Genomic DNA, 23,232 nt, shown 5'->3' on the forward strand with positions numbered 1-23,232 from the left:
TCCCTGCCAGGTCCAGACGAGAGAAAGCTTGTCAAAGCTTGGCCAGCGTACGTACTCCATGGTTCGCAATTACTCGGCATAGGGGCGCAGAGAGGTGTTTCGAAATGAGCCTCCACCCCTTCGCCGGGATATCAGATCTCGCAAATACTAGTCTACTTCGGAGTTCCTGTACTCCGTACTGCATGTTTTTACGTGGTAGGGAGTATGTGAGACATAAATTTCGATTGTACCGTTACTTTGCAGTTCTCAAGCGTAATTGAGGCTGGAGCTGCGGGATGTTTCTCATGCAAAACCAGCCTCTTTTACTTGTGTGCTTGTCAAAGGACGAGAGACATTTGTCCTGTTTAGCGCGTGGCACCGGCCCCTCCAATCCTCCATCCATAGCTCAATACATGTACTCGGTAGCTAGTGGTATACTAGTATTAGCATCTCGGGTTCGGGTGTCAGCAATCGCGCGTCGTTATTAAAACACACTTTCATTCCCCGTCCAAGGTTCGTGTTAGGGGGCATAGCCCTACAAGCGGCGTCTCACGTTGCGGCATGGCCAGAGATCCAGGAACAGCGTAGCATTACGGAGCCCGAAAGGAGATTAACGGACAAGGCATACCGATCCTCCAGAATCGACCAACGGACTGCCTTACTCCGAGTTGAGCTGAAACACGGACGTGTAGCCGCTCGCCTGCTACCCTGTATTTGCCACAGTAAAGATGAATAAAATGATAAAAATACTCTGCAGAGGCTTAGAAAGACTTTATGGGTGATGACTGGCGTTCTAACTAGGTTCGACCTTAAGGTGGTGGAATATTGCCTGAGAATAGTAGTCGTAATGATGGGCTTGAATTCGCCCGCTGTCCGTTGGAGGATGCATTTCCAAGACTAAGCAAGAAAGCCTAATGCCACCGTCTCTCATGTCAGCAAAGCTCTTGGCAGAGGCTGTTGCCAATTGAATTTACCTCGCATCCAGCAGGATAAGAAAAACTCAGTGCGGATCGTGTAGATCCCCAAAGGATCAGTCACATGGCGATCTTCAAATACACGGGTACTTTTGGGCGACGATGCTGAGTTCGCATGGGAGGAATATACAAGTACCAAAGTACCTTGTCCAGATCGTCGCCTGCGCCACATCTGGCGATCAGGTAAGCCAGGATGCTGCGCCATGAAACACCAACAGGTGGGCGCTAATTGGCTGGTGGGACCTGTCTTTCACGACAAACCTCACTTCAAGGCATCTCACTCAGCACAGCGCCCAAAGATTGTCAGCTATCACGCGCCATAACAGTAGTAACAGCATCTGTGGATAGACATTACCGACAAGGCGCGGCAACTGCCCAGCCATGCCTGGAAAACCAAAGGGAAACAAGAGCATCCTGTCCTACTTTCAGCCTTCCTCTCCGCCTGTGCCATCATCCCAGACCTCGGTGCTATCATTCAGAGATACGTCTCCACCGGCGCCGTCATCACCGCTCAGCTACAAGGCTACGCCCGTTGCGAAGAAGGTTGCTCCCCTGGAGATTGGTGCATCAGACGATGAGGCTGGCGATGAAGGATTCTCGGATGACTCTCTAGAAGACCTGTCGGCTCTTTTAGGGAGAGAACGGCCTGATCAAGCACCTCCAGCAAATGAAAATGTATTTTCTACTCCAAAGGCCAAGAGAATAGCAACGGCGCCATTCTTATCCCCGTTTGGCAAACCAAAACACAAGTTTGACCTCAAAGCCCTTGCCAAAGATGCACGTCGGGATAATGCTATAAATGCAAGCTCTGTGAGAGCGAAAGAATCTGCAGATGCCGCGACTGAGCTTTCATCACCACCACGGGGAGAGGCATTTGACCTTGCTTTTACTGATATCGTCAAAGAAAAGAGCGGGCAAGATGCACACAAAGTCCTCAGGGCAGTCCAAAGAGCAGAGCCAATCCAGTCTCAGCCTCAATACTGTTTCTTCAAGAAGGACTACAGAGTCCTCCCGAGCTCGCCTGTCCCAAAATTCCCTCGAGACTCACCATGGAACTTGTTAACTCAAGGCAATCAAGCAGCTAAAGAACGAAACCTTATTTCTGGCATTCCTCAAAACATCTTGGCGAAGAAAGGAGGCTTGCCGGATTCTCTATTCGAGTGGATCCTGGATGAGCTGTGTATTCAGAGGTCTTCCCTTGTAAGGCGTGAATACTGTATTATCATCGACAGTTGTCACGATCAAGTGGAAAGACTCCTGGCTCCTGAGCGATTGGAGGACCTTTTTCTTCGACTTGGTGCTACCGACGAGATCAAAACTCGGAATTCTGAGATAGCCATCTCAAAATTGAATCAGGAGCCATACCAGGATCGTGACTGGTCATGTCTGGAGTCATTCTTACTGCTTTTATCCGAGGTCTCAGTCCGTTTGTCAACGGAATCTGCAATCTATGCATCGCATATTTTGCTCAGGATGTCTATGGATAAGCTTTTGATTTACAACATTGACCTATTAGCGGCGTACGAAAAGGCAATTGAAAAGCTAACCAATGCAATTCCTCGCTCAGCATGGGATTCGTTTGTAAGTAGCGCTCTTTCTAGTATCCTTTATACCTGCTTCCAAGCGCTAATCTGCATAGTGTGTTGACGCATGCTCAACTTTGCACGCCACAGTTAAGATTCAGCATATTAGAGCGAATGCTTTGCAATGTCTACCTATTCACAATGTCAGGACACATGAAATTCGGAGAAGACTTGCAATTTCATTCTTGTTTGACAATCCCAGTCTGGGTCGCCAGTCACCTGAAACGGTGTTTACCGTTAGAAGCGCCATTGATCGTCTTGGCAAGGAGGATTTCAATATTACCTCACAAACCGACTTTGCGGAGCTCAAAGCCATGATAACCATTCTCGATATGGCTGTTGATGATGGATCACCGCTGGAGTCAAACGATCCAGAAGACATTCAGAAATTTAATGAAGATATCGACGAGCTCGCCACAAAGCTCAGAGAAATTTGGCGCAAGATTAATGATTCGGGCATGAAGATTACACGGACCGAAGCGAAGAGTGTCGTTGAATGGGTCCAGCAACGCCTATCCAACACTGTTCGGACGCGTAAAAAGGCAAAGCAGAGCATTTTTGATATTCCGGGCCAAGAGGACCTTGCGTCTCTGCCCAAGCAGCAGGAGTACATGGCCAAGTTTTTCAGAAAGATACCCAAGCCACAGGCAGAAAGTGATTAACAAAAGAAGATCAATTCTTGTACTTAATGTTTTATGGTATTGCATTGAGGGATTTGAGAAAGAAAGGCGTTTAGAGAGTATATATTGGGTGGCCCGCGGGCCTGAGGATTTGCTTCATTGAATATTTGATTAGAAGAAAAAACTTAGCTTTGTAGTGACATATGATACAACATCTAAGCTAGAAAAAAGCACAGACAAAGTCGACAAAATGCATGCCTTGGAGTTTTCAACATGCTGGCCCCTCTACTCTCTCCTCTACTCTCTCTCCATCTTTCCCTCTTTTCTCGAATCAAAGGTAATAAGATATATGTTGCCAAGTGATTACCGGAGTGAATCTAATCGTAGTATTTGCGGTTGGGGTTCTTTCCAAATAGGCTCTCTCGTACGGCCGGTGCGGCAGCGTGTTCTAGCAACTGCAATCGGGCCTCTAGGGTGTTGTCAATGTCAATCTTTCCCTTTCCACCGAGAATGATGATACCACCGGCACTGCAATAAATCTCCAGGTTAGTCATTGAACACGCCTTATGAATATCAATTAACCGGTGTTGTAACGTACGTTGAATCATCCAGGGGATTGGACTCGTCAATTGTGGCGGAGACATCCTTGCCGACCTCCTTCTTGTACTCCTTGGCCGCCTCGTCAATGGCCTTCTTGACGGCATCGTAGTCAGACTTCTTGGCCTGAAGCTGCAACTCAGGCTCGTTCATAGCGTAGAAGCCCTCCAACACGAGCCCGGTCAGCGTCTTCTGGTATTTGGCCTTGTCCTTGACCCCCGAGGCGAGCTGCTTCCTGGCCTCCTCGAAGATGTTGTCGAGCAGCTCCTGCCGGGCGCCGAGGACCTTGAGCCGTGTCTTGTTGGCGACGGTCGACCGGGTGATTTGCTGGGACATGGTGGCTTGCTTAAACTTCTTCTCGTACTGGGTGTCGATGGCGTCGGTCTCTTGGCGGACCAGCTTTGACTTTTCGATCTCGAACTCCTCGTTGGCCTTGATCTCGATCTCGCGGGCCTTTTCCATGGCTTCCTGCTTGATGAAGGCGGTCATCTTGCGGAGCTCATTGTCGACCTGTAGCATGGAACCCTTGATTAGCATTGACGTATTCGACCCGGGGTCTGGTATTTGGGATGACCTGCCTGCTGGTCGGATAAGGCGTGTTGCGACATCTTGGCTAGGCGGGGAGGTGATGACGTTGAAGCAATTGCGAATGCACTCGGTATGGCAAGGCTTGGGAGGGATCGAATAGGCCGATGCCTTTTTTCAACGATATGAAAGATGTAACGGGACGGTGGTTGAGAGTCTGCTGTTGGAAGCTCTGGATGCGTGAGGGATGAAAGCGTAATATCTCGGAGCTGTAATGTTGCTGCTTGGACGCAAGTGTGGAGCAACACTACAGCGAGTTAAGAGAGCGCTATAGCGCTATTGGTACGTTGGACGGGCTCGCACCTACTTCTGGAGCCGCGACTGGAGCACCGCCACAGCCTTGTTAACGATAGCCTTTTTGGAGACTGCGTCTAAAGCCCGGAGTACATAATATCGCATGGTTAAACTGTATTTCTATAGTCAAATTCTTTAAATTAGCATCTATGTCTATGTAGCATGGTGTAGCGAAGATTTTCATGAAACTTCCCCTTTGTGCCATAAAATACAGCATTATGAAGCACTACCTGTTATTCATACAGCATAAAACCCCCCAACAACTCTGTTTGATGACGAGTGTCACATGACCTCACCAGCCACATCCCAGCCCAAAGCTCCCCCCAGCGTGGTTATGCACCTCTGCTGCAGCTCAGCACGCGGTGCTCCATTCGCATACCGCTTGACGTCGTCAGGTGGCTCTGCATGGTTTATTGAGCGCCAACGCAACTCTCTGCACGCTGCCTCACCCGTTGGGCTCTAGCTGATTTAGTCTTTCTCTCCGGACGAATTACTTGCGACCACAGCCGCGTTTTTTGGGGGGCTGGCACCTTCAACCGCTACGACAGTCCATCACGAGTATACACCACATTGTAACGATACAGCAGAGTGCGCTCGATTCGAACCTGGGTCCAGGGCCATTATACGCTCAGTGACATCCTGTCGACGGAAGTGACGGCAGCCCGAAAGCTATATCACTATCCTTTTGTTCTTTTCCTCCCATCGACGACGAGAAATAGGGAGGGAAACCAGGGCGAAACACTTTACAACATCCTTTTATAGCCTTGTTTCGACTCTCGACATCCAAGCCGCCCAGCAAACAGCACCCATACCTATGCGACAACGGGGCGTCTTACTGTTAACATCTACCGGTGGATGACCTCAGGTCTGGAGACGGCGTAATGGGGCCTATTGGGAATATCTCCCCCGGGGGGAGCATAGCTGTATGCCTGCAATCTGTCCCTGAGTCAAAGGGATGGGATATTTCAAACTCTTGCATCTTGCTAACACTAAACAGCTGGGAATCCTCGTTGGCCTGATATCGACTAGCGTTCAAAGCATAGGCCTTACTTTACAGCGAAAATCACATATCCTCGAAGACGAAAAGGGGCCTCATGATGTCCGCCGGCCGCCATATCGGAGAAGGAGGTGGCAGTTGGGAATGGGCATGTTTGTCATTGCGAACATCCTAGGGAGCACAGTACAGATATCGACGTTGCCGTTGCCCGTCCTCTCTACGCTTCAAGCCGCGGGGCTGGTGTTCAATTCAATATGCGCAACGCTCATTCTCAGCGAGCCGTTTACTCGATGGTCCCTATGCGGCACCCTGCTGGTCAGCGCCGGAGCAATCATGATCGCCATCTTTGGAGCCATTCCATCACCGGCTCACGAGCTAGATGAACTTCTGGAGTTATTGGCCCGGAAGCCGTTCATTGCTTGGATGATACTTCAGGCGCTCTTTGTCGTGTCGCTGGCTGTTGTGACAGATGTTACCACCCACCTCTCCAACCTGTCGCATAACGCTAGATTCCGCCTAATACGTGGCATAAGCTACGGTGTCATCAGCGGAGACCTCTCAGCACACTCCTTGTTATTCGCAAAATCCGCCGTCGAACTCCTCATCAAGACGATCGGCGGCAAGAACCAATTTCTTCGCTGGCAATCTTGGGCCATAGTCCTGGCCCTTGTTTCTTTAGCCCTCTGCCAGCTTTACTATTTGCATCGCGGCTTGAAATTAGTTTCCACTTCCGTCTTGTATCCCCTTGTTTTTTGCGTATACAACATCATTGCCATCTTGGATGGCTTAATTTACTTTAACCAGACGAGCCTCATCTCAACGCTTCGCGCCTGGCTCATCACCCTCGGCACCTGCATACTTTTATCAGGAGTCTTGGCCTTATCTTGGCGTCTGAGCGACGAGCAGCATGCTCCGGCAGTTGGTCAGTCTTCGTTGGCTCCCGGTCTTGGGCTTGTTGACGATACTGAGGGTGAGGAAGAATCACTAATGGGCCCAGAAGCCGCAGTCGAGATCGATGACGAGCTGCCTTCTACAGCGTACCAAACGTTCCCCGTGATGCATGGCGATACCACTCCTCTGACGCCGACACGCAAGAAGAGTCTGGGTTGGGTGGAGCGGGCTGAAATCTGGGGAGAGTTACAGGATCAAGATGAACCTACCTCGCCTGCTGGTCGGCGCCGCTCGATGACGCTCCCGATGAGAACTGAATCAACGCCGCTGCTGTCAAAGAGAGTCATGAGTGGCGTGAGCTTGACTGGCCAGCCGAGTTCCAGCGCAGATCCTTCCCCTCGAAAGTTTACTCGTCGACGAAGGAAGAGCACTGGATTCCCGGGGTTGGTTGCGCGCCGAAATCTTCGAAGGGATTCAGCTTTCTCAGATACCCTTGGTGGCATATTCTCGTTCAACTGGCTGAGACGTAATAATAGAAGTGCTTCTATGGGCAACAGCAGCATGGTGAACGAAATCAGCACGTCACGTCAAAATTATAGAGATGACCCAGAAGAGGAAAGGGGTTCGGATGGCAGGGCCAACGACTCAAATGTATGAGTTAGAAAAAGAAGACGAAGAAGAAAACAAGAATGTTGTTACAATACATGCGATTGTGATTTGGGAGGGGCATCTTTTAGACTATTAATTTCACCCTGAGGAGTTTGCCTGGACAGTGACCGAGGCGTGGTTGGGCATTTTGATCTCCAGCTTGAATTTTTCTTGGAGATTGAGAGAGTCTTGACGACGGCCCTTTTTGGTCCTCTATTTCCTTTATTCATATTATACCACGATGGAGATCTAGTTTGTTCATGGCGGGCTTGCATTGCGTTAGATGCTGGGTTCGACTTGCAGGAGGATATCTGGGAGTCATTTTTATATCCATACTTTTCTTTCCACATTTTTTTTGTTCTAGCGAGTTTTAAATTACTCACGATATGTATTTCTACTAGTTTTAGGCATCAAGACATTTTATTCTGGCATGGGAGTGGTTGACTGTTTTGTTACACTGAGGGTAAGAGAAAAAGAAAAGAGAAAGTTTCATTATTAAAAAAAGTACTTTTGGGAATTAGGTAGAGTAAGACTTAAAAAACAAATTTGTGCAAACGCTATGGCTAAAATCTTGACAAAATGAGCTGTTCATACATGATATGATATGTTGAGTCTTAAAAAAAAAAGTTTTTAGAGATGTATAGTAACCGTGACTTTTTGGCGTGCTTTTTTTGTTTTTTTTTATATATCATTAATTTAACATTTTTCATTTCACCTTGTTTGCTTTACAAACCGCCATAGTTTCTCTTCTGATCAATGATGTAGTAGCGCTCGATTTCCTTGCGCTCCTTGAGGAGACAGGCAATGGCAAGGATCAGGAGAGCATCGATGCCTTTTTTGGACGAGTTAGCCAATTTTCCCCAAATTTTTGATATGGGGGGGAAAAAAAAAAGAAAAGATGGAAAAATGATGGAGTGAGATATTACGTACCGACCATGCCAAAGATGGCTGTGAAGAGATCAGTAACGAAGGCGTTGGCGAAACTAGCCATGTTTGTGGAGCATCCGCGCAGAAGAGCGGCCGCGGCAGGGCTGGGACAAGCGGAATCTGTGACAAAGGCGGGAGTTGTGGCGTTTGTGTAGCCGCAGCATTGGAACTAGAGATTTGATGTTAGCATTGCGTATCTTGAACAGCTTTATACGCCGCTTCTATCATATATATATGGGCATATATAGTAGAGGGGTAGAAAGGGGGGGTGAATAGGGGAACAAGGTTTTCCATACCGAAACCTGTACCAACGACTGAACTGACGAATCCAGGTTCTCGTACACAGGCAAAAACGTCTCCTTCAACTGTAAAGTCATGATCCAGAGGTACAATCCAACAGCCAGTGTAAAGACGGCGCACACGGTGATCATGTAGCCGCAGATCTTGAGCAGGTTGCGCTTAAGCAGCGCCATGGCGGGCACAGTGAAGAGGAAGGTGACGAGAATGAAGACTGAGTTGACGATGCCCACGACCAAGGGGAAACGCTGGTAGAGCAGGTGTCGGGTGGCGTCCTTGCCGTCGGTGGGAGTCTTGTTCTGGAGGTTCATGGCGGCGATGGAGAAGCCGAGCTCCATGGCGCCGGAGGCCAAGAAGAGAGCATTGGCGATGAGCGTGGCGAGAAAGACCTTGTCAGGCATTTTGAAGGTTTTGTTTTATATATCGAAAAAAAAAAAAAAAAAAAAAAAGGGTTTGCTGGTTTCGGTATACCGGATTCTTTCGTTTCCCTCTCGATTTTTTTTGTTTCTTGAATTTGACGACCGGCGTCTAAAACCTTCTTCCTTGATATCCCAAAAGTGAAAAGTTCGAAAAAATAGTAACCAAGACTTAAGCTCGGTATACAAGAATCGTAAAAGATAGAAAAGAAAAAAAAAATAATAATTAGTAGAATGAATGCATCGGCTATCAGATCTCTCAACTGCCCGGCAGTTTACAAAAAAATGAAGCAGACTCCGAAGAGAGAAAGTCTGGAGAGTAGCCTTACAAGAAGAGAAAAGGAAACTAAGAAAAAAATGGGTTTAGAGTCACGTAGTAACATGCGCCAGGCATGAGGAGAAGGAAAAAGAGAGAGAAAGAAGAAAAAACGAAAAATGAAACTAAAGACGAGAAAACGAGACTATACGAAACTCTTGCCTACGCAAGCGCTTGGCCTCTGAAGACGGGCAGGTTTCTTGTCGAGGTCCTTCGAACAGGTGGTGTTTCAGGAGCCAAAGGTGAAGCAGAAGCGCGCCGCGACAGGGGCAGGTGGCCAATCAGAGGGCCGGATTGGGACCCTGAGTCGCCTGATTGGGGAGTCCTCGAGGGGTCCTCGAGGGGGGCCTGGAAACAGGTAGTCGGCTGTTGCTTGGCGTTTTGAAGCGGTTTTGGCTGCTCTGGTCGCCATCCATGGGCTGATCATTTCGTCGCAATTTCGCTGCCGCTATGTTTTCAATGCGTCTCTTGTCATTTTGACTATTTAGACGTCGCCGCTCCTTATTTTGCACGGCGCATGAGATGAACCTTGATTTCACTTTTATTTTGTCATTTCTTCTTTTATTTTTTCCTAGGCATCGAATCCTATCGCTTGCTGCTCTCCTAAGGAGAAAGAAGAGCTATCAAATGCTCTAAGCCTCGTTTCACTAAATAGGGCCCCCGTTTTCGCCGTTTTCGGCCGCCGCCGTCGATACGACGACTTCGTCTCGCTTGGCGATAGAGCCTCAGAAGATGAAGAAGGAGAAAAAAGATGGCAAAAGGAATGGGGCCTCACTTCTCAGGCAGCGGCTCGGCTGTCGCCTGATTTCTTCGCGCCTCTTTTCTTAGGCAACAAGAAAACATCAGGCCTGTGAGAATTTGGCAATCTTCAGCCAGCTCCTCTTCGCTTTAGCAAAACTCTCCGCCACGGCCTATGCTTATAAGGGGGATATAGGCCCCGTAATCTGCTCGCTACCCGTGCACACGGTAAGCCCGCACTGTACGGGATCGCGACTGGGGTGCTACAGCACGGCAGCGCAGCTCCAGCCTGCTCAGCCAGCCAAGGCACCGCGCCCAGCCGTCAATTGGCAATCAGGTGGCCGGAGTACTCCGAATGGACGCCTTTGACGTAAACGAGCTGCTGATTCCCCTATGAAGCAAATGCTGTAATTGCAGCTTACCAGCAGCACGCGGCTCCTTTCCGCATAATGGAAGAGCAGTGAGCTTCCATCAAGGCACCAGGTACATGCACGTAGAGTCCAGTAGCACATGTCCATGCGTTCAGGCAGTTTGTAATTCGCCGCGGCCATAGGCTGGTGGGACCCCAATTCGGTAGGCCGTGGTGGCTGGAGAAATCCTTCGCGCACTGTGGCCAGCCCTGCTGCTTTAGCTGCCTAAAGTGGCAATGGCCCCCATTTCTGCTGCTGCCCCAAGCTTTTCTGACAGCCGCTGCGAACTTGGCGTACCTTGGAGCACCTTGGAGCAGACGGCGAAAACGAAGATGTCCTGGCTGTTGGGAGTCTTCAATGCGGCCCCCAGCTCGATATACAGACTCAACGGGCGCTGCCTTGCCCTGTGGTGTTGCTATTGATGCCCGCGTTGATCGAGAGCACCGTTCTCGCCAGAATGGATTAGGGGGACGATTATCTGCATAGCATCGAGCTGCGCATCTTGGTATTACTAAGTGGCAGCCCTGTCTGTCTCTCGTCCTGTCTCTGTTTGTCTGTGGGTCGTGACGGTATTGGTATGGCCCGTGTCCCGTGTCAGCTCGATGTGGACTGTGGACATGCTCGCACTGCAATATTGGTGGTACGCGTGTAGAGCAGCCGTTCTGCAGCATCCCATACGCATACGAGAGGTACCTACTGCTGCCAAGGCACAGAACACCCAGAGAACGGCAGAGCAGCACAAACAAGGTCCAGGGTCTCGCGTCAGCCCTCACGCGTCGCTTCCCCGTCCAAAAGGTGAAACCCTTCCAGCCCCATGACTGGCACTCATACTTCGTACTGTTCGTAGTAATACCCAGTAGTAGCAGCACTGCCTGTACTAGTACTAATAGCATTTCTGGGCATCTGGAATGGAGCTGCAACGGCACTTGCAGCCATTTAGCACAATTGCATTTCTTTCTCGTTCGCGTCTTTCCCCTCCTAATTTCACGAAAAAAGTGGAAGAATGGCACATACGGAGCAATTCCGTAGTGTGATAGGCCCAAAGGCTAGACAAAAGTTCGCCAAAATAGCAGCGGTGCCGCGGCTGCACCTGAAAGCCATAATGTCATTCATGCAGTGCGCAGGGGCTTCTGCAGCGCGTTTCTGCAACATTTTTCTGCAGCGTTTTTCTTCAGCGCCGTACTAGCAATATTGAAATCAGTAGTATCAAAGGGCCGGGCAGGGGATAATAATAATAAGCGGCGAGCCGTCGAATGCAGGTCTCACCTTCTTACAATCCGTCGATAAGGCGAGCAGGTATCTTGTTATTGCATATGCAACAGGCCCTGGGCAAAGCTCGCACGCAATTCTGATAGAGCTGCCGCGTGTCGGTACTTACAAGTGGATGACGCCCTGGTCTTGACGGCTCTCTTGAAAGGTCCTGGAACAACTCCACCGCGTGCTTACGGGTGCTAATGCTACTGATCAATAGGATTCCGGATTCCCTGCTGCATCTGCCGACCACCATTCTGCAGCAAGACACCATCGGAGTGGAGGCCCTGTTCATAGGCCCCGACATGCTGACGGCCACAATGTGCTTGCCAGGTTTGCACATGGCTAAATAATGGAGGATGACGGTCGAGAAGCGAGTCCAGCCTCTCACCCCTGACGGCTGAAGTGGAAGCAAGCGAGCCAACGGCGTCCTGATGCAGCCACCCACAATCACAGTCTTGGTCAAGTGACGAAAGCAGAGAGCGAGAGGGCCAGAGCAGCAGAGAAAAAGAGAGACTTGAGACGGAGTCTTGATTGGGTGAATCAAGATTAATCGCTTTCGGTTTCGGTGTGGGATACGGAGCACCCAGAACCCCGGAAGCCATACTGAGTGGCTCTCGCGTGCCGTAATACGAGAACAAAGAGCAAAGTCAATTTCCCTGCGTTTGATCTGTCAGAGGCTAGTCGTTATGGAGAGGCGGCGCGAGCGTCCCGTAGATCTCATCACTTTACCTTGCCTACCTTACCCATTTACCTTGTCGTCTAACCTTAGTTGAGCGCATCATCTTTTCTCGTTTCTCTCTACTTCGTATTATTAGCTCGAGCCCAGACACGGAAAGTAAAGATCGAACCAGCACGACAAGCGAGTGCGAGATACTGCAGAGGGCCATGATACTGTACTGTATGGTACGGGCCACCTGTGCTTGCTGTGCCTGTGCGCCGTCATCTGGATTGGATGTACACAAAATACATACGGGTATCCATCTGATTCTGCGCATTAGCAACGCGTGATTTTAAAAGACAGCTGCACGGAGTACGGAGTGCATACATGTCCTTAATCGGCCCATATTGGAAGCTTTGCTGATCCACTGTTTGGTGTCGAGGCTCTGGAAGAACAGCGCTGGGAGCGTGAAGGCTGGGAGCGCCGGGCGAATACAGTGCTGGGATGCGTCTTAGCTGCACGGTAGCGATCCACCCGGATGCTGACTTTATTTCGCTGCCCCGCTCTTTTTTCGGTGCCAGGTGCCAAATTCCAGCGCCGAAGCTGGCTCTGCGCGCTGGCCGTTGTAGCTAAGCTGTACTATCGGGAGCCACGCCGCGCTATGCCGCCCCCGTCACGTTTCTCGTTCAGCCATAGACGTCTGTCTGTCTGGCGATGGCAGCAGACTAGTGTTAGTAATGACAAGCAATGTAGCATTGGAAAATCCGCACACGGCTGCACACACAAAAACACCCGCTCCACCCCAACTAAAACCCCTCCGGCCTGCAAGCGCCCCGACAGAGCACTAGCGCTCGGCATAGGGGGGTTCCTCTGGGCAGGCGCAGGCTGGGCGTACTAAAGCAGCGATAGTAGCACCCGTAGCACTAAATTCCTCTCGCTCTCCGCGCCTCTTGCCCACCTGTTTCGCACCGCCACCGTGCGCACCCGCCGCTTCCCACTGGCCTCTTGCCCGCACTCGATCCAGCTCTCCAGCACCTCCCATTAGGCATTAGGGCCCCTCTGCCACCGAAGGCCAAGTTCCCTTTTTCTACCGCCTGTCCCTCTCCGCCCAAAGAAAAAAAACCCGCCAGATCCAGTATAGATCCATCGGCACCACGCTCAAAGCAGTATCTCCACCACTCGTTGCCTTTTCCAGCGCCGTGTGATACAAGTCGACGACGATTGGATTCGGATTAGGATTGGCATTGGCATTTTATAGTCGCTGTCGCAGTTGCAACCGCGATTCCTATCTCGACAATGGCCGACATCACCGACCAGCACGACCAGACGTCGCCCACGGACTTGGACGACGCGCACTCGGTGGGCAATGGCAACAACGCGAATGAGAACCGCGGCGTCAAGCGACAGCGCCCAGCCGCCGACGACGACGACGACGATGACGAGAAGGGCGGCCGCGAGCGTCGCAAGATTGAGATCAAGTTCATCAGCGACAAGTCTCGACGCCACATCACCTTTTCCAAGCGCAAGGCGGGTATCATGAAGAAGGTATGTGCTGATGCATCGCTTCGGACACGAGTCGAGGCTTCCTCCCCGCTCCAACCACCAAAAAAACAACTTTTTCCCCAGCTGCCTTGTTTTGGTCAACGCGCGCGCGCGCAAACGTCGACCAGAATGAGCGATTCACTGTCAATTCTAGCTTTCCGCTAGATCCGAATTTATATGCTCAAGAGCTCCTAGCTAACTATGAATCTTCTCTCTACCCTACAGGCATATGAGTTATCTGTCCTGACAGGCACTCAAGTTCTCCTGCTGGTCGTCTCCGAGACGGGCCTTGTTTACACCTTCACCACTCCCAAGCTCCAGCCGCTCGTTACCAAGGCCGAGGGCAAGAATTTGATCCAGGTATGCAACATTAGTCAGACGGCTGTTGCTGCGAGCCACGCCGAAACGTCTTTCCTTCTGTTCCATCCTTCCTACACCAGAGAAGCTGGATATTTTGCGACAAATCAGCTGTCAAAAGACCCTCTACGCATTCAGCTACCTCTTTTCGAAACTTATTTACTGACTGCTTTCTGTTCCATAGGCATGCCTTAACGCACCTGAGCCCGCGACGGGCAGTGAGAATGGAGTAGACGGTGGTGACCAGGTCGACTCTCCTGAAGAGCCTCCCAGCCACCTGCCACCGCAGAGCCGCCCCGGCATGCCCCAGAACCCTCATATGGGCCCTGGAGGCTACATGCCGCCCAATATGCCCATGGATCCTCAACAGGCTCTGGCTTACCAGAGCTATGTGCAGCGCAATCAGGCTTATGGCTCTGGCATGCCTCCGCAGCCAGGAATGCCTCCCAGCTCTCATCATCAGTCATGAGCAGCATCGTCAAAAGACTCTTGGGAAATAAGCTAAAGCTTGCAATCGCTTATGCCCAGCCTTCAACAATCTTTGGAGAAATTCTCGGGCCTTGAGTCGTCTCCAGGATGTTGCTATAACATTATGCGAATGTTCTGATTCGGCGTTGATGACGTGTTGATATGCTTTCCATATCTGTTCTTTTTTTTTTTTAAACTCAATGTTGCGTTTTTCCCGCATTACTTAGTTATTTTTCCTTACTTCGAATTTTTTTCGATGTTTCAAATTTTGGAGCTACGTGGACGTTGATGCCTTTTTATTTCGCCGGGAAAGAGGATCCAGCTCAGAACGTCAAAAAGATGCACAATCTTTTTGTTGCGCTGACTCTGCCAAGATTCACATTATTTTTTCTCAGTCCCGGAAGGTTTAGAGGCGTTTTTGTATCTGTGGCACCTCTCATTTCGAAGCGTCTATGGCGTGTGTTAAAGGAGGGCTGAGCACTGTATCGATTACGACAAGAATGGACGTTGGCGGCGGCCTTTTGTGCAAGTATTTTGAACTCTTGTATGCGAGAGGGAGTTCTCTCAGATCTAGCTACTGAGGTGGAGGGTTCCAGCTCTCGGGCATGGTTTGAGCGGGATGCGGCATTTCTCATGCTGAGGCACAGCGATCTCGAGAATTAGGTTGGTACGTTTGGGTGGCAGGTCTGGGCAGGTTTGGACTTTGGGGGGTCGGAAGCGGATATGGGAGGGAGGGCAGATTGATGCTGGGCGGATGATAATGGACACATGAGGGCATGATTTGTTGATGGCAGAAAAAAACGATCAAAGACATCAAATGAATCTGATGAATCTAGCTTGCCGAACAACAGAGGTTTTTTCTCCTTTCTAATTTTGCAATGCCAATGAAGTACGTTTTTAAGTGTTATTGTCTATTTTGGTTTTTTCCCATTCGAGCCTCAACTTGCGAGATCGAGTCAGTGCGCGGCACGGACAGGTCAGAATCGTGATCTTCAGAATGGCCTGTTTGAGGTTAGAAGAAAAGACAAAAAACAACTCCCTTACCTACTACACACGTTTTGGCATAGATCAGCCCTGCAGAACTGCTTGAATAGGCAATTCTGACCTTTAGCTGAAGCGGAGGCGGGCCCAGCCGGCGCGTGCCTTATTCATGCTCCCTTTTTTTTCCTCTTTGCGATTAGAATTTTTTTTGTCCCTCCCATAATTATCTATCCTAGATTGGGGAAGATGGTTGCCTTTTTTGGTTGAGAGGGAGAATATGATTGGGAGACTGGGAGGATAGACAGAAAAAGGAATAGGAAAGAAAAAAAAAAATTGCTTGGGGCGGTTTTCTTATTCTTTGCTTCTTTTGGAAGAATTGAGTGCTTGTGCGAGCTTTTTATTATTTTGTTTCTGTTTAATGGGAATTTGCTTTTTTTTTCTTACTTTTGACTATTGGTGATGGGGCGATTCCGGGAACTTGAGCGGGAGGTAATGATTTTCGGGATTTTTTTTCCCCATTTTTAGAGGAGGGATTGTGTTGTTGGCTGAATCTTGGTGTTGGTTGTAAATCTTTTTGAGAGAATGAGTGGGGGTTTGAGAGTAGCTTTGAAGTTGTGGATGTGAGTTGTTGGTTTTGAGATTTTGGTGATGCCCGATTTCATACGGAGTACAAGTTACAAACACGAGGGAAGCAGGTAATTCTGCGGTGAGAATGAGGGGTTTATGATTAGTATAGAAAGATTTGGGATACCCTGTACATGATAGGGCTTATTCGCAATATTGATTCAAGAGATTAGAAATCTCATCGTTGGTTATTAAACTGCTATCAACGGTGACCACATCGACTATACTGTACGTCTGTCGAAAGATTCTGACCACAAACTGTATCAGCTCTAGCCCGTCACGCGACAAAAATCTCTCGTCTAAACATCAATTATTGCGGAAATACCGTATTCGTCTTACAAAGAACCACAAAAGACCCCATCTCGTTGACTCGACTCATCACCTTAAATGGGCTTTAAACATGACTATAAACTCCCCAAGTTAAAAAGTTCAAATGGTCTACCGGTCTGACATAAGCACCGGAAGCCCAGCATTCCGGTGAACCATCACGTGACTATTCTCTTTTTCGAAAAAAGTCTTTAACCGTTTTCGGCAACGCACGATTTTTGAGCAAGTTTGAGAAGGTTTTATTAAGCTACGCGCGAGGTACGGGGCGGAAGTACCGGGTACTCGAGGTACTTTCGCGTGACATGCAGTATTTTGACAGACGACTTCAGTTGGAATGTAGTGAAAAGATAGATTTTTGTAATTATAAGCGTTTTTGCAGCGAATATTAAGGAATATCATGATATTTCCTGTTTTTTGTACAGGCCTCATTGATGAATTAATCCATACCGCCGCCCTGCCCATGCAGCTCGAGGTTTTTGGTATCCCGTCCTCCTATTCTCCCTGCCTCCTGAATTGTGGTCCTCCATGACCAGATAACACCGTAACGCCCATCTGTAAAATCCACAGCAGGAAAAAAAATTAAAAAAAAAAAAAAAAAAAAAAAAAATCATGTCTTAACCGCCATTGGAATGCTGATATCGTGGTCGTCGTATAGAAATAAAGAAGAAACAAACAAACAAGTCATTGTTCTAAGTCTTTATAATGTGGTATAATGATGTGTGATTTTGGCCCGCGACTCTTTAGTGAGAAGGGATACCGCCGTAACGGCCGAGAAGGAGACTTCCTAGGAATGTACCGCCCAGGACGGACATGAAGTAGCCGACATTGAAGGTCATGACAGCCAACATGCTAAAAAAGGAAGAAGTTAGCATATGTTGCAGAGTTATATATTGGTAAGAAAGAAAACTCACAGCAGATATCCGATACCGACAATAACTGTATCCAAAGCCGCTCTGGGGGGATCGACGCTGAATCGCCATGGAGCAACAACATGGTGCTTCTTCTCCACCACCAAGACCTTCTCCTCGACGCCGTTTTCCGAGAGCACCATGGTCATTTGCTTCGCGTCTGGGTCTCTAGAGAGGCGCTCTGACATGGGCTCCTTGCCATTGACGACAATGAAGCGTCGCTGGGCATTTTTATCAGCCCAGACGCGCTCCTGGTAGGATTTGTAGGCCACTATCAGGCGCAGAATGACTGTGAGGGCGATGAGGAAGATGCAGGTGCCGGCGTAGGTGCCAGCACTCTGAGGGGTCCAGGCGTTGGAGTAGAGGGCGGTTCGGATGTCGGTTTGGAAAGTCATGATCATGCCCATGCTCATGGAGGAGCTGCTGGAGTTGGAGCTGCTCGATGAGCCGTCCATGCCGTCCATGCCACTCATGTCGCCCATGCTGCCCATGATGTCTGTTTGTTGTTTTTTGGTGGATGCGACTTTCTGGAAGGAGGAAAAGCGGGTGTAAAGTGGAAGAAGGAGGACAAAGTTTCTCCCAACACGTCTAGAAACGTAACGCCGTCTATCTGTGTACTCTAGACACGTGTATATAAGCAAACCGACTTGCTTAACGACTAAGTCTGTGTGACCTGAGACTGTTGGTCCGAGTGTAGCTTGAGAGAGTGTGACGAGATATCAACGAAGCAAGCTGCCACTCCGCCTTTATGTATCGTAGAACAAGTGAATACCCGCTAAATGGAGTGGAAAACGACCCGCTTGTTGCGCTCGTACTAAAGGCTATTTAAAGCACGATTTTTTGAGAAATCGGTGGAGATGGGAAAAAAAGACCGATACCCAAGATAGGACGACCAGGATAGCGGAAAATGTATAGCTGTAAAAATTCTACTGAGCTGCAAGTCGGGATAGCTTGCGTATATCGTCTTGGATACTGTAGAAGAATAAATTTATAAAAATAATGAGTTCTATCCAAGTATTTATTCGTGAATATCGAGCATGTTTGGTAATTGATAGCTAAGTCCCCGCGCCCCCAGTATTCCACCTAGTATTTGCTCTCGTGGAAACAGACGTTCTCAATGGTCTGTTTCATGACTAAAAACTCGCTCAATTGACCCGATCGACCGGTACCGGTTATAACCATGCAAACTCATGGATTCCCGGCGAACTATTTTGTTTCTCTCGCTGCTCTCCCTTGGTTTATCGTGCGCAAATGGACGCAAATTTGGGAGAGCTACCATGTTTTAGCTGGGTGGGGATTTGGAGGGGGTCCAAGCTCTAGCTCAAGGTGCTGCTGAGGTAGCAGTACATGCAGCTGAAGGGGGAGTACCTGCAGTACTTAAGCTGAGGCTGTTTTCGGAATACGCGTGTTCCGGCTGCATATGAGCTTGTTTGAGAGCCTCAACAATGTTATGGTGTAACATCGCTGTATTCATACAAGCTATATGTGTCAACTATTTTTGTACGACTTGGTTGTTAGTTTAACTCATTGAACGCAGCACAAGACAACTTCAATGCCCCCTTTCTGATTAAGGAGCTGTGCCGGAAACTGACTACTAGCAAAACATATATAGGATCTACTACACCATCATGGCCTCCACTATTATCTCCTCTCTGTTACCTTGTTGCAACCTCGTTACCTATAAACAAATCCATCACATCAGCTAGCATTGGAAGATGTGCTTGTTGACGTGCTTGTTCCGATAAAGACCACGAGCACTGCCGCATAGGCAGCAGTTGCAGCCAATACATCTTTCCCGCCCACGTCTGTTGCAAAGAGGGCCATAACCAGAGCAAAGATGAATGTCGCAACCGATACAGTGATGAGGCTTGTGTTGGTCGACGCATGAAGCGTCATGATGAGGATCGGGCCAATTAGTGAAATCCCCCCGAGTAGAGCAAAGATTAAGCGTGTTATGAAAGCTTTCCTCTTCGCTCGATGGATGCGCCCTGCTTGATCTATTTCTCGGAAGCCAACGGGCCCGATTGCCTCATCTATAACACCGTTCTTTACATTCATGTCTGCCATGCTACTCAAAGCACGGTATATATCCTCACGGTAATGATGGAATTCTCTCTCCCGTTCAAAAGAATGAGGGAGTATTGATGCAAAGGGGAGGCTGTGAGATGGGTTTATATTCAATGCCTGCAGTGAGCCGATAAAAGTAGCGTTGTGTGAAACGGTAGGGGTTGCATTATGGGATAAAGTCTCATAATTCCGTATGGATTGGGCTGGATAGCAATTCATATGAGTAAGCCGATGTGAATTGTGTGATTTTTTAGGAGAACATTTTAATTACCGTATGCTGATAAAGCTTCATTGACAACTTTTCTGTCTTCTGCAGTAATGTCCTGTTTGTTTCCCATTACTACAGAAATCCGAAGTAGTTCATCTTGTATATCAGCTATTCTTCGCAGTTGAAGTGCTCTGAAGCTTAATACTACGACACTCTCGGTGCTTGGCAACAGACGAGTGACTCTAGCATCGTGGCCAAATATGGAGAGGATCCTTTCTGATAGCGACATTTGGAACGTAGTGGCGGAATAGCTCTACCCGACATATACACTCAGAGATACGAATACAAGTGTCATTAGAGTCGATGTAAAAATAAGGTTAGTCCAACCAGATAAATCTAGGAAAATAAACATGTCTGCCTAACTCAGCCTCAATGCTAATGTAACTCCCCTATGCAGCTTGACGACAATCACGTGAGCAAGCGAAATTGGCATTACAGTTAAAGCAATAAGAAGATTGATATTGTAACACTTACACGTACAAATGAACTGCATTTTGACCGTTGTGTTTTGACTGTTGTGTTTTGTCCTTTTCCATCTATTTTTAGATGATGCGGTTGTCGGCAGGCAGTTGCCGCATCTAGAGGCGTGCATCGGTTCAGGGCGCGTTCGTTTAGCTCGTTTAGCCCTTGGTTTAGCGCCCATCGATATAGCTATTGTGTGTGTGTTACAGTGGTGAAATTGATAGGTCTCCGCCTTTATCCCCGATGAATAGTATTGAGCTTCCCGTTGGTTCCACTTTAACAACCAACCTTGGTGCGAAGCCTCGAAGTTGGTCAACTGAAAGCCATATCGACGCCGGGATTCGCCAATCTAGCGATAGTTTGCAATAAAAACTCTGGAGCATCTCCGACGGGAGAATGAGTGTGATATGTAATACGTATTAGTCCTCCTCCACTCACAAGTTTGCTCTACCCACACGCATGATGTTTAGAAATCTCTTGCGATAGTCTGCTATATATATTCAAACAATGCCAATTGGCTCGGCATCTGTTTCCTCGTCGTTGGTCAGGGTCGTTACTGGTATCAAGCCAATGACGGCGTGACGTGTGTTGAATCCTCCTGCAGGGCGAGGCTGTGGCACGTGCAACCAATAACATCGCAACTATTAAATTGGCTTAAAGTCTTGGGGAGGAGACCGACAACTTAGATTTCTCTCCTCTTTCTTTGCTAGGCTAACCAAGAAATTTCGAAATGTCGGCGCCTCGTTTGGCCGTTGCGGCGGCCCTAGCTGGCGTTGCGACTCACCTGTTGTACTTTAATCGAGGAGAGCATCATCGTCATGCCCTTCGCTATATTCTGGTAGTGGCAGCATCTTTTGTAGCTGTTTCTCTCTTCACCTGGTCGCCTATTTTCATCGATGCTCCTGGGATAGACTGGGAATCAGCTATCCGTCTGTCAGCAAAAGTCCACGGATGCTTCTTTCTCGGCCTCTACTCCAGTCTCGTCACATATCGGCTCTTCTTCCACCCACTCAACAAGTTTCCAGGCCCTATATGCGCTCGTATCTCGACCGCTTGGCTGATATATGACTTTCGGGGCCTCGATGGATGGAAACGAATTGCTGCGCTTCACGAAAAATACGGTCCTTATGTGCGGATTGGTCCATCCGAGTTGTCGGTGCGCGATCCAAAAGCCGTAAATGCCTTTCATGGGCCAAACTCGAAATGCAGAAAAGAGGCTCATTACGACTTCGCACTGCCCATGACATCACTCCACATTTTTCGTGACAAGGCTCAGCATGACCGCCGCCGCCGTGTGTGGAGTCAAGCGTTTGGCGATCAGGCATTGAAGGGGTATGAGCAACGGATGCAAAAGTATCGTGATACGCTGTTTGACAAGATCGCTGCTTCTGATGGCCAGCCAATGAATATAACAAAGTGGTTTAACTTTTATAGCTTCGATGTCATGGGTGATCTCGCTTTTGGACGATCGTTCGATATGCTCGAGAGTTCTAAAAACCGTCGGGTCATCGATATGCTGCAAGCTGGATTTGTGTATCTTGCGCTCCATCTACCAGTATGGCTCCTAGTAGTTGGAATGAAGACCCCCATAGTGTCGAAAGGTTGGCACGATTTTGTCGATTTTTGCAGAGATAGATATCAAGCTCGGATGAAGCAAGAGCCGGATGTTCCTGACATCATGTCCACGCTCTTGAAGCCGCTGGGAGGGAGGGAGCCTACCACTGAAGAAGCAGATCTACTGACTGGAGACTCTCAGCTTGTAATCACTGCAGGGAGGTGAGATGACATGAGTATGGGCTGGTTCAACACAAGAGCCTAACTGACAGAATGCTAGTCATACAACTTCTGCGACAATGACCTCTATCACACGTCTGCTGGCAAAGCATCCACAACATATTGCAAAGATACGACAGGAGCTGGCACCATTTGTCCACGACTCACAAATTATAGCGACACAGGATGAGATGGCCCGTCTCGAGCATCTGAATGCAGTGATTAACGAGTCGTTCCGGCTTTACCCTCCTGTGCCAACACAAATATATCGCCAAACACCAAGTGAAGGCATCACGATTGATGATGTCTACATCCCAGGAAGCATGTCTGTCATAGCCCCACAGTATGCAATCGGCAGAAGTAAGTCTTTTTGGAAAGAGAGCAGATTTTCTGTTTCATTACAGTTTGCTAATGACAAACGTTCGTTTGCAACAGATGAAGCTATATACACGGATGCCAACTCGTTTATTCCTGAACGCTGGTATCAATTCCCAGACATGATCAAAAACAAAGATGCGTTTGCTCCATTCTCGACTGGTAAATTACACACTCATGATCAAAACGACCCCGGTTCATCGCTAATCTGTTTCATTATTAGGTCCCTATGGCTGTATAGGAAAGCGCATGGCTCTGATGGATATGCGCCAGGTGATTGCGAGGCTTGTTTGGACCTTTGACTTTGACTTTGCTCCCGGAGAGGATAGCGTTGCCTATGAAAAGAATGCAGTTGACGCATTTATCTTGGCCTTTGGCGACGTAAATATGACGTTTAGGCGCAGAGAAGTGTAGCTGAACTACACATAATGACGACAACAGATGCTACTTTTGACGATTGATGAGCGCAATATTTGGGAGTATATTTTAGTCTTAGACAGTAACTCATATTAGTGGTATTTTCATCTAGTTGTTGTAAACTTTGATAATGTGTTGGAGCATGCTCTACAGAAACCTCCACTGCTGTGAATATATATATATATATATATATCTCACTATTTGTGTAACATATATAATTACGATACGACTACAGTCTGCTAGGTCTATTGAGTGCCTATATTCCATTCGTATAAATAGTTCTGTCGAGCTGTCCCACTCTACGCTTGAAGTATAAACCATTATGAGGGCCCGAGTAAAAAATGACGATGATGACGATTACAAAGAAGCATAAGGTCTGACGTAGTATAATCCTACGAACGTAGCTACTTCCGGTATACTCTCCTCTGAATTCTTCGTTTGGCCAATAAATACAATAGGCTTGGCTGTCCGAAGTTGAA

At 48.4% G+C, this 23,232-nt stretch overlaps 10 protein-coding genes across 10 annotated transcripts; 4 read left to right on the top strand and 6 right to left on the bottom strand.

Moving 5' to 3' along the window:
- The first annotated feature begins 980 nt into the window (after window positions 1-980).
- On the top strand, window positions 981-3,412 carry GGI43DRAFT_101654 (uncharacterized protein). Its single transcript, XM_083198801.1, has 2 exons — window positions 981-2,534; window positions 2,593-3,412. Exons 1-2 carry the CDS (start codon window positions 1,335-1,337, stop codon window positions 3,196-3,198), a joined length of 1,806 nt encoding a protein of 601 aa, XP_083058474.1. The 5' UTR covers window positions 981-1,334; the 3' UTR covers window positions 3,199-3,412.
- Window positions 3,413-3,533: 121 nt separating this feature from the next.
- Window positions 3,534-4,290, bottom strand: GGI43DRAFT_385605 (H(+)-transporting V1 sector ATPase subunit E; the record flags this gene model as incomplete). Its single annotated transcript, XM_083203673.1, has 2 exons — window positions 3,534-3,684; window positions 3,755-4,290. 2 exons carry the CDS (start codon window positions 4,288-4,290, stop codon window positions 3,534-3,536), a joined length of 687 nt encoding a protein of 228 aa, XP_083058475.1.
- A 700-nt stretch (window positions 4,291-4,990) lies between these two features.
- On the top strand, window positions 4,991-7,692 carry GGI43DRAFT_409839 (uncharacterized protein). The gene has a single exon (XM_083206563.1). It carries the CDS (start codon window positions 5,588-5,590, stop codon window positions 7,175-7,177), a length of 1,590 nt encoding a protein of 529 aa, XP_083058476.1. The 5' UTR covers window positions 4,991-5,587; the 3' UTR covers window positions 7,178-7,692.
- Window positions 7,693-8,876, bottom strand: GGI43DRAFT_409841 (uncharacterized protein). The gene is made up of 3 exons (XM_083206564.1): window positions 8,392-8,876; window positions 8,099-8,264; window positions 7,693-8,000 (listed from the first exon to the last, which is right to left on the bottom strand). Exons 1-3 carry the CDS (start codon window positions 8,791-8,793, stop codon window positions 7,894-7,896), a joined length of 675 nt encoding a protein of 224 aa, XP_083058477.1. The 5' UTR covers window positions 8,794-8,876; the 3' UTR covers window positions 7,693-7,893.
- Window positions 8,877-9,915: 1,039 nt separating this feature from the next.
- On the bottom strand, window positions 9,916-11,447 carry GGI43DRAFT_101705 (uncharacterized protein). Its single transcript, XM_083198802.1, has one exon. It carries the CDS (start codon window positions 11,163-11,165, stop codon window positions 10,281-10,283), a length of 885 nt encoding a protein of 294 aa, XP_083058478.1. The 5' UTR covers window positions 11,166-11,447; the 3' UTR covers window positions 9,916-10,280.
- Window positions 11,399-12,600, bottom strand: GGI43DRAFT_101724 (uncharacterized protein). Its single transcript, XM_083198803.1, has 3 exons — window positions 12,498-12,600; window positions 12,265-12,327; window positions 11,399-12,182 (listed from the first exon to the last, which is right to left on the bottom strand). Exons 2-3 carry the CDS (start codon window positions 12,306-12,308, stop codon window positions 11,543-11,545), a joined length of 684 nt encoding a protein of 227 aa, XP_083058479.1. The 5' UTR covers window positions 12,309-12,327; window positions 12,498-12,600; the 3' UTR covers window positions 11,399-11,542.
- A 346-nt stretch (window positions 12,601-12,946) lies between these two features.
- GGI43DRAFT_409844 (transcription factor MCM1) lies at window positions 12,947-14,743 on the top strand. The gene is made up of 3 exons (XM_083206565.1): window positions 12,947-13,729; window positions 13,952-14,086; window positions 14,268-14,743. Exons 1-3 carry the CDS (start codon window positions 13,481-13,483, stop codon window positions 14,550-14,552), a joined length of 669 nt encoding a protein of 222 aa, XP_083058480.1. The 5' UTR covers window positions 12,947-13,480; the 3' UTR covers window positions 14,553-14,743.
- Window positions 14,744-17,084: 2,341 nt separating this feature from the next.
- Window positions 17,085-18,193, bottom strand: GGI43DRAFT_101792 (Ctr copper transporter family-domain-containing protein). The gene is made up of 2 exons (XM_083198805.1): window positions 17,395-18,193; window positions 17,085-17,332 (listed from the first exon to the last, which is right to left on the bottom strand). Exons 1-2 carry the CDS (start codon window positions 17,880-17,882, stop codon window positions 17,224-17,226), a joined length of 597 nt encoding a protein of 198 aa, XP_083058481.1. The 5' UTR covers window positions 17,883-18,193; the 3' UTR covers window positions 17,085-17,223.
- Window positions 18,194-18,879: 686 nt separating this feature from the next.
- On the bottom strand, window positions 18,880-20,211 carry GGI43DRAFT_101790 (uncharacterized protein). Its single transcript, XM_083198804.1, has 3 exons — window positions 20,201-20,211; window positions 19,730-20,123; window positions 18,880-19,661 (listed from the first exon to the last, which is right to left on the bottom strand). Exons 2-3 carry the CDS (start codon window positions 19,953-19,955, stop codon window positions 19,090-19,092), a joined length of 798 nt encoding a protein of 265 aa, XP_083058482.1. The 5' UTR covers window positions 19,956-20,123; window positions 20,201-20,211; the 3' UTR covers window positions 18,880-19,089.
- Window positions 20,212-20,879: 668 nt separating this feature from the next.
- GGI43DRAFT_409852 (cytochrome P450) lies at window positions 20,880-22,993 on the top strand. Its single transcript, XM_083206566.1, has 4 exons — window positions 20,880-21,964; window positions 22,023-22,321; window positions 22,397-22,498; window positions 22,560-22,993. The coding sequence occupies exons 1-4, from the start codon at window positions 20,919-20,921 to the stop codon at window positions 22,748-22,750; spliced, it is 1,638 nt and encodes a 545-aa protein (XP_083058483.1). The 5' UTR covers window positions 20,880-20,918; the 3' UTR covers window positions 22,751-22,993.
- Window positions 22,994-23,232: the final 239 nt, after the last annotated feature.

The sequence above is a fragment of the Trichoderma evansii genome, assembly GCF_050947405.1.
Source record: "Trichoderma evansii strain SZMC 28006 chromosome Unknown GGI43scaffold_16, whole genome shotgun sequence".
NCBI classification, from domain to species: domain Eukaryota; kingdom Fungi; phylum Ascomycota; class Sordariomycetes; order Hypocreales; family Hypocreaceae; genus Trichoderma; species Trichoderma evansii.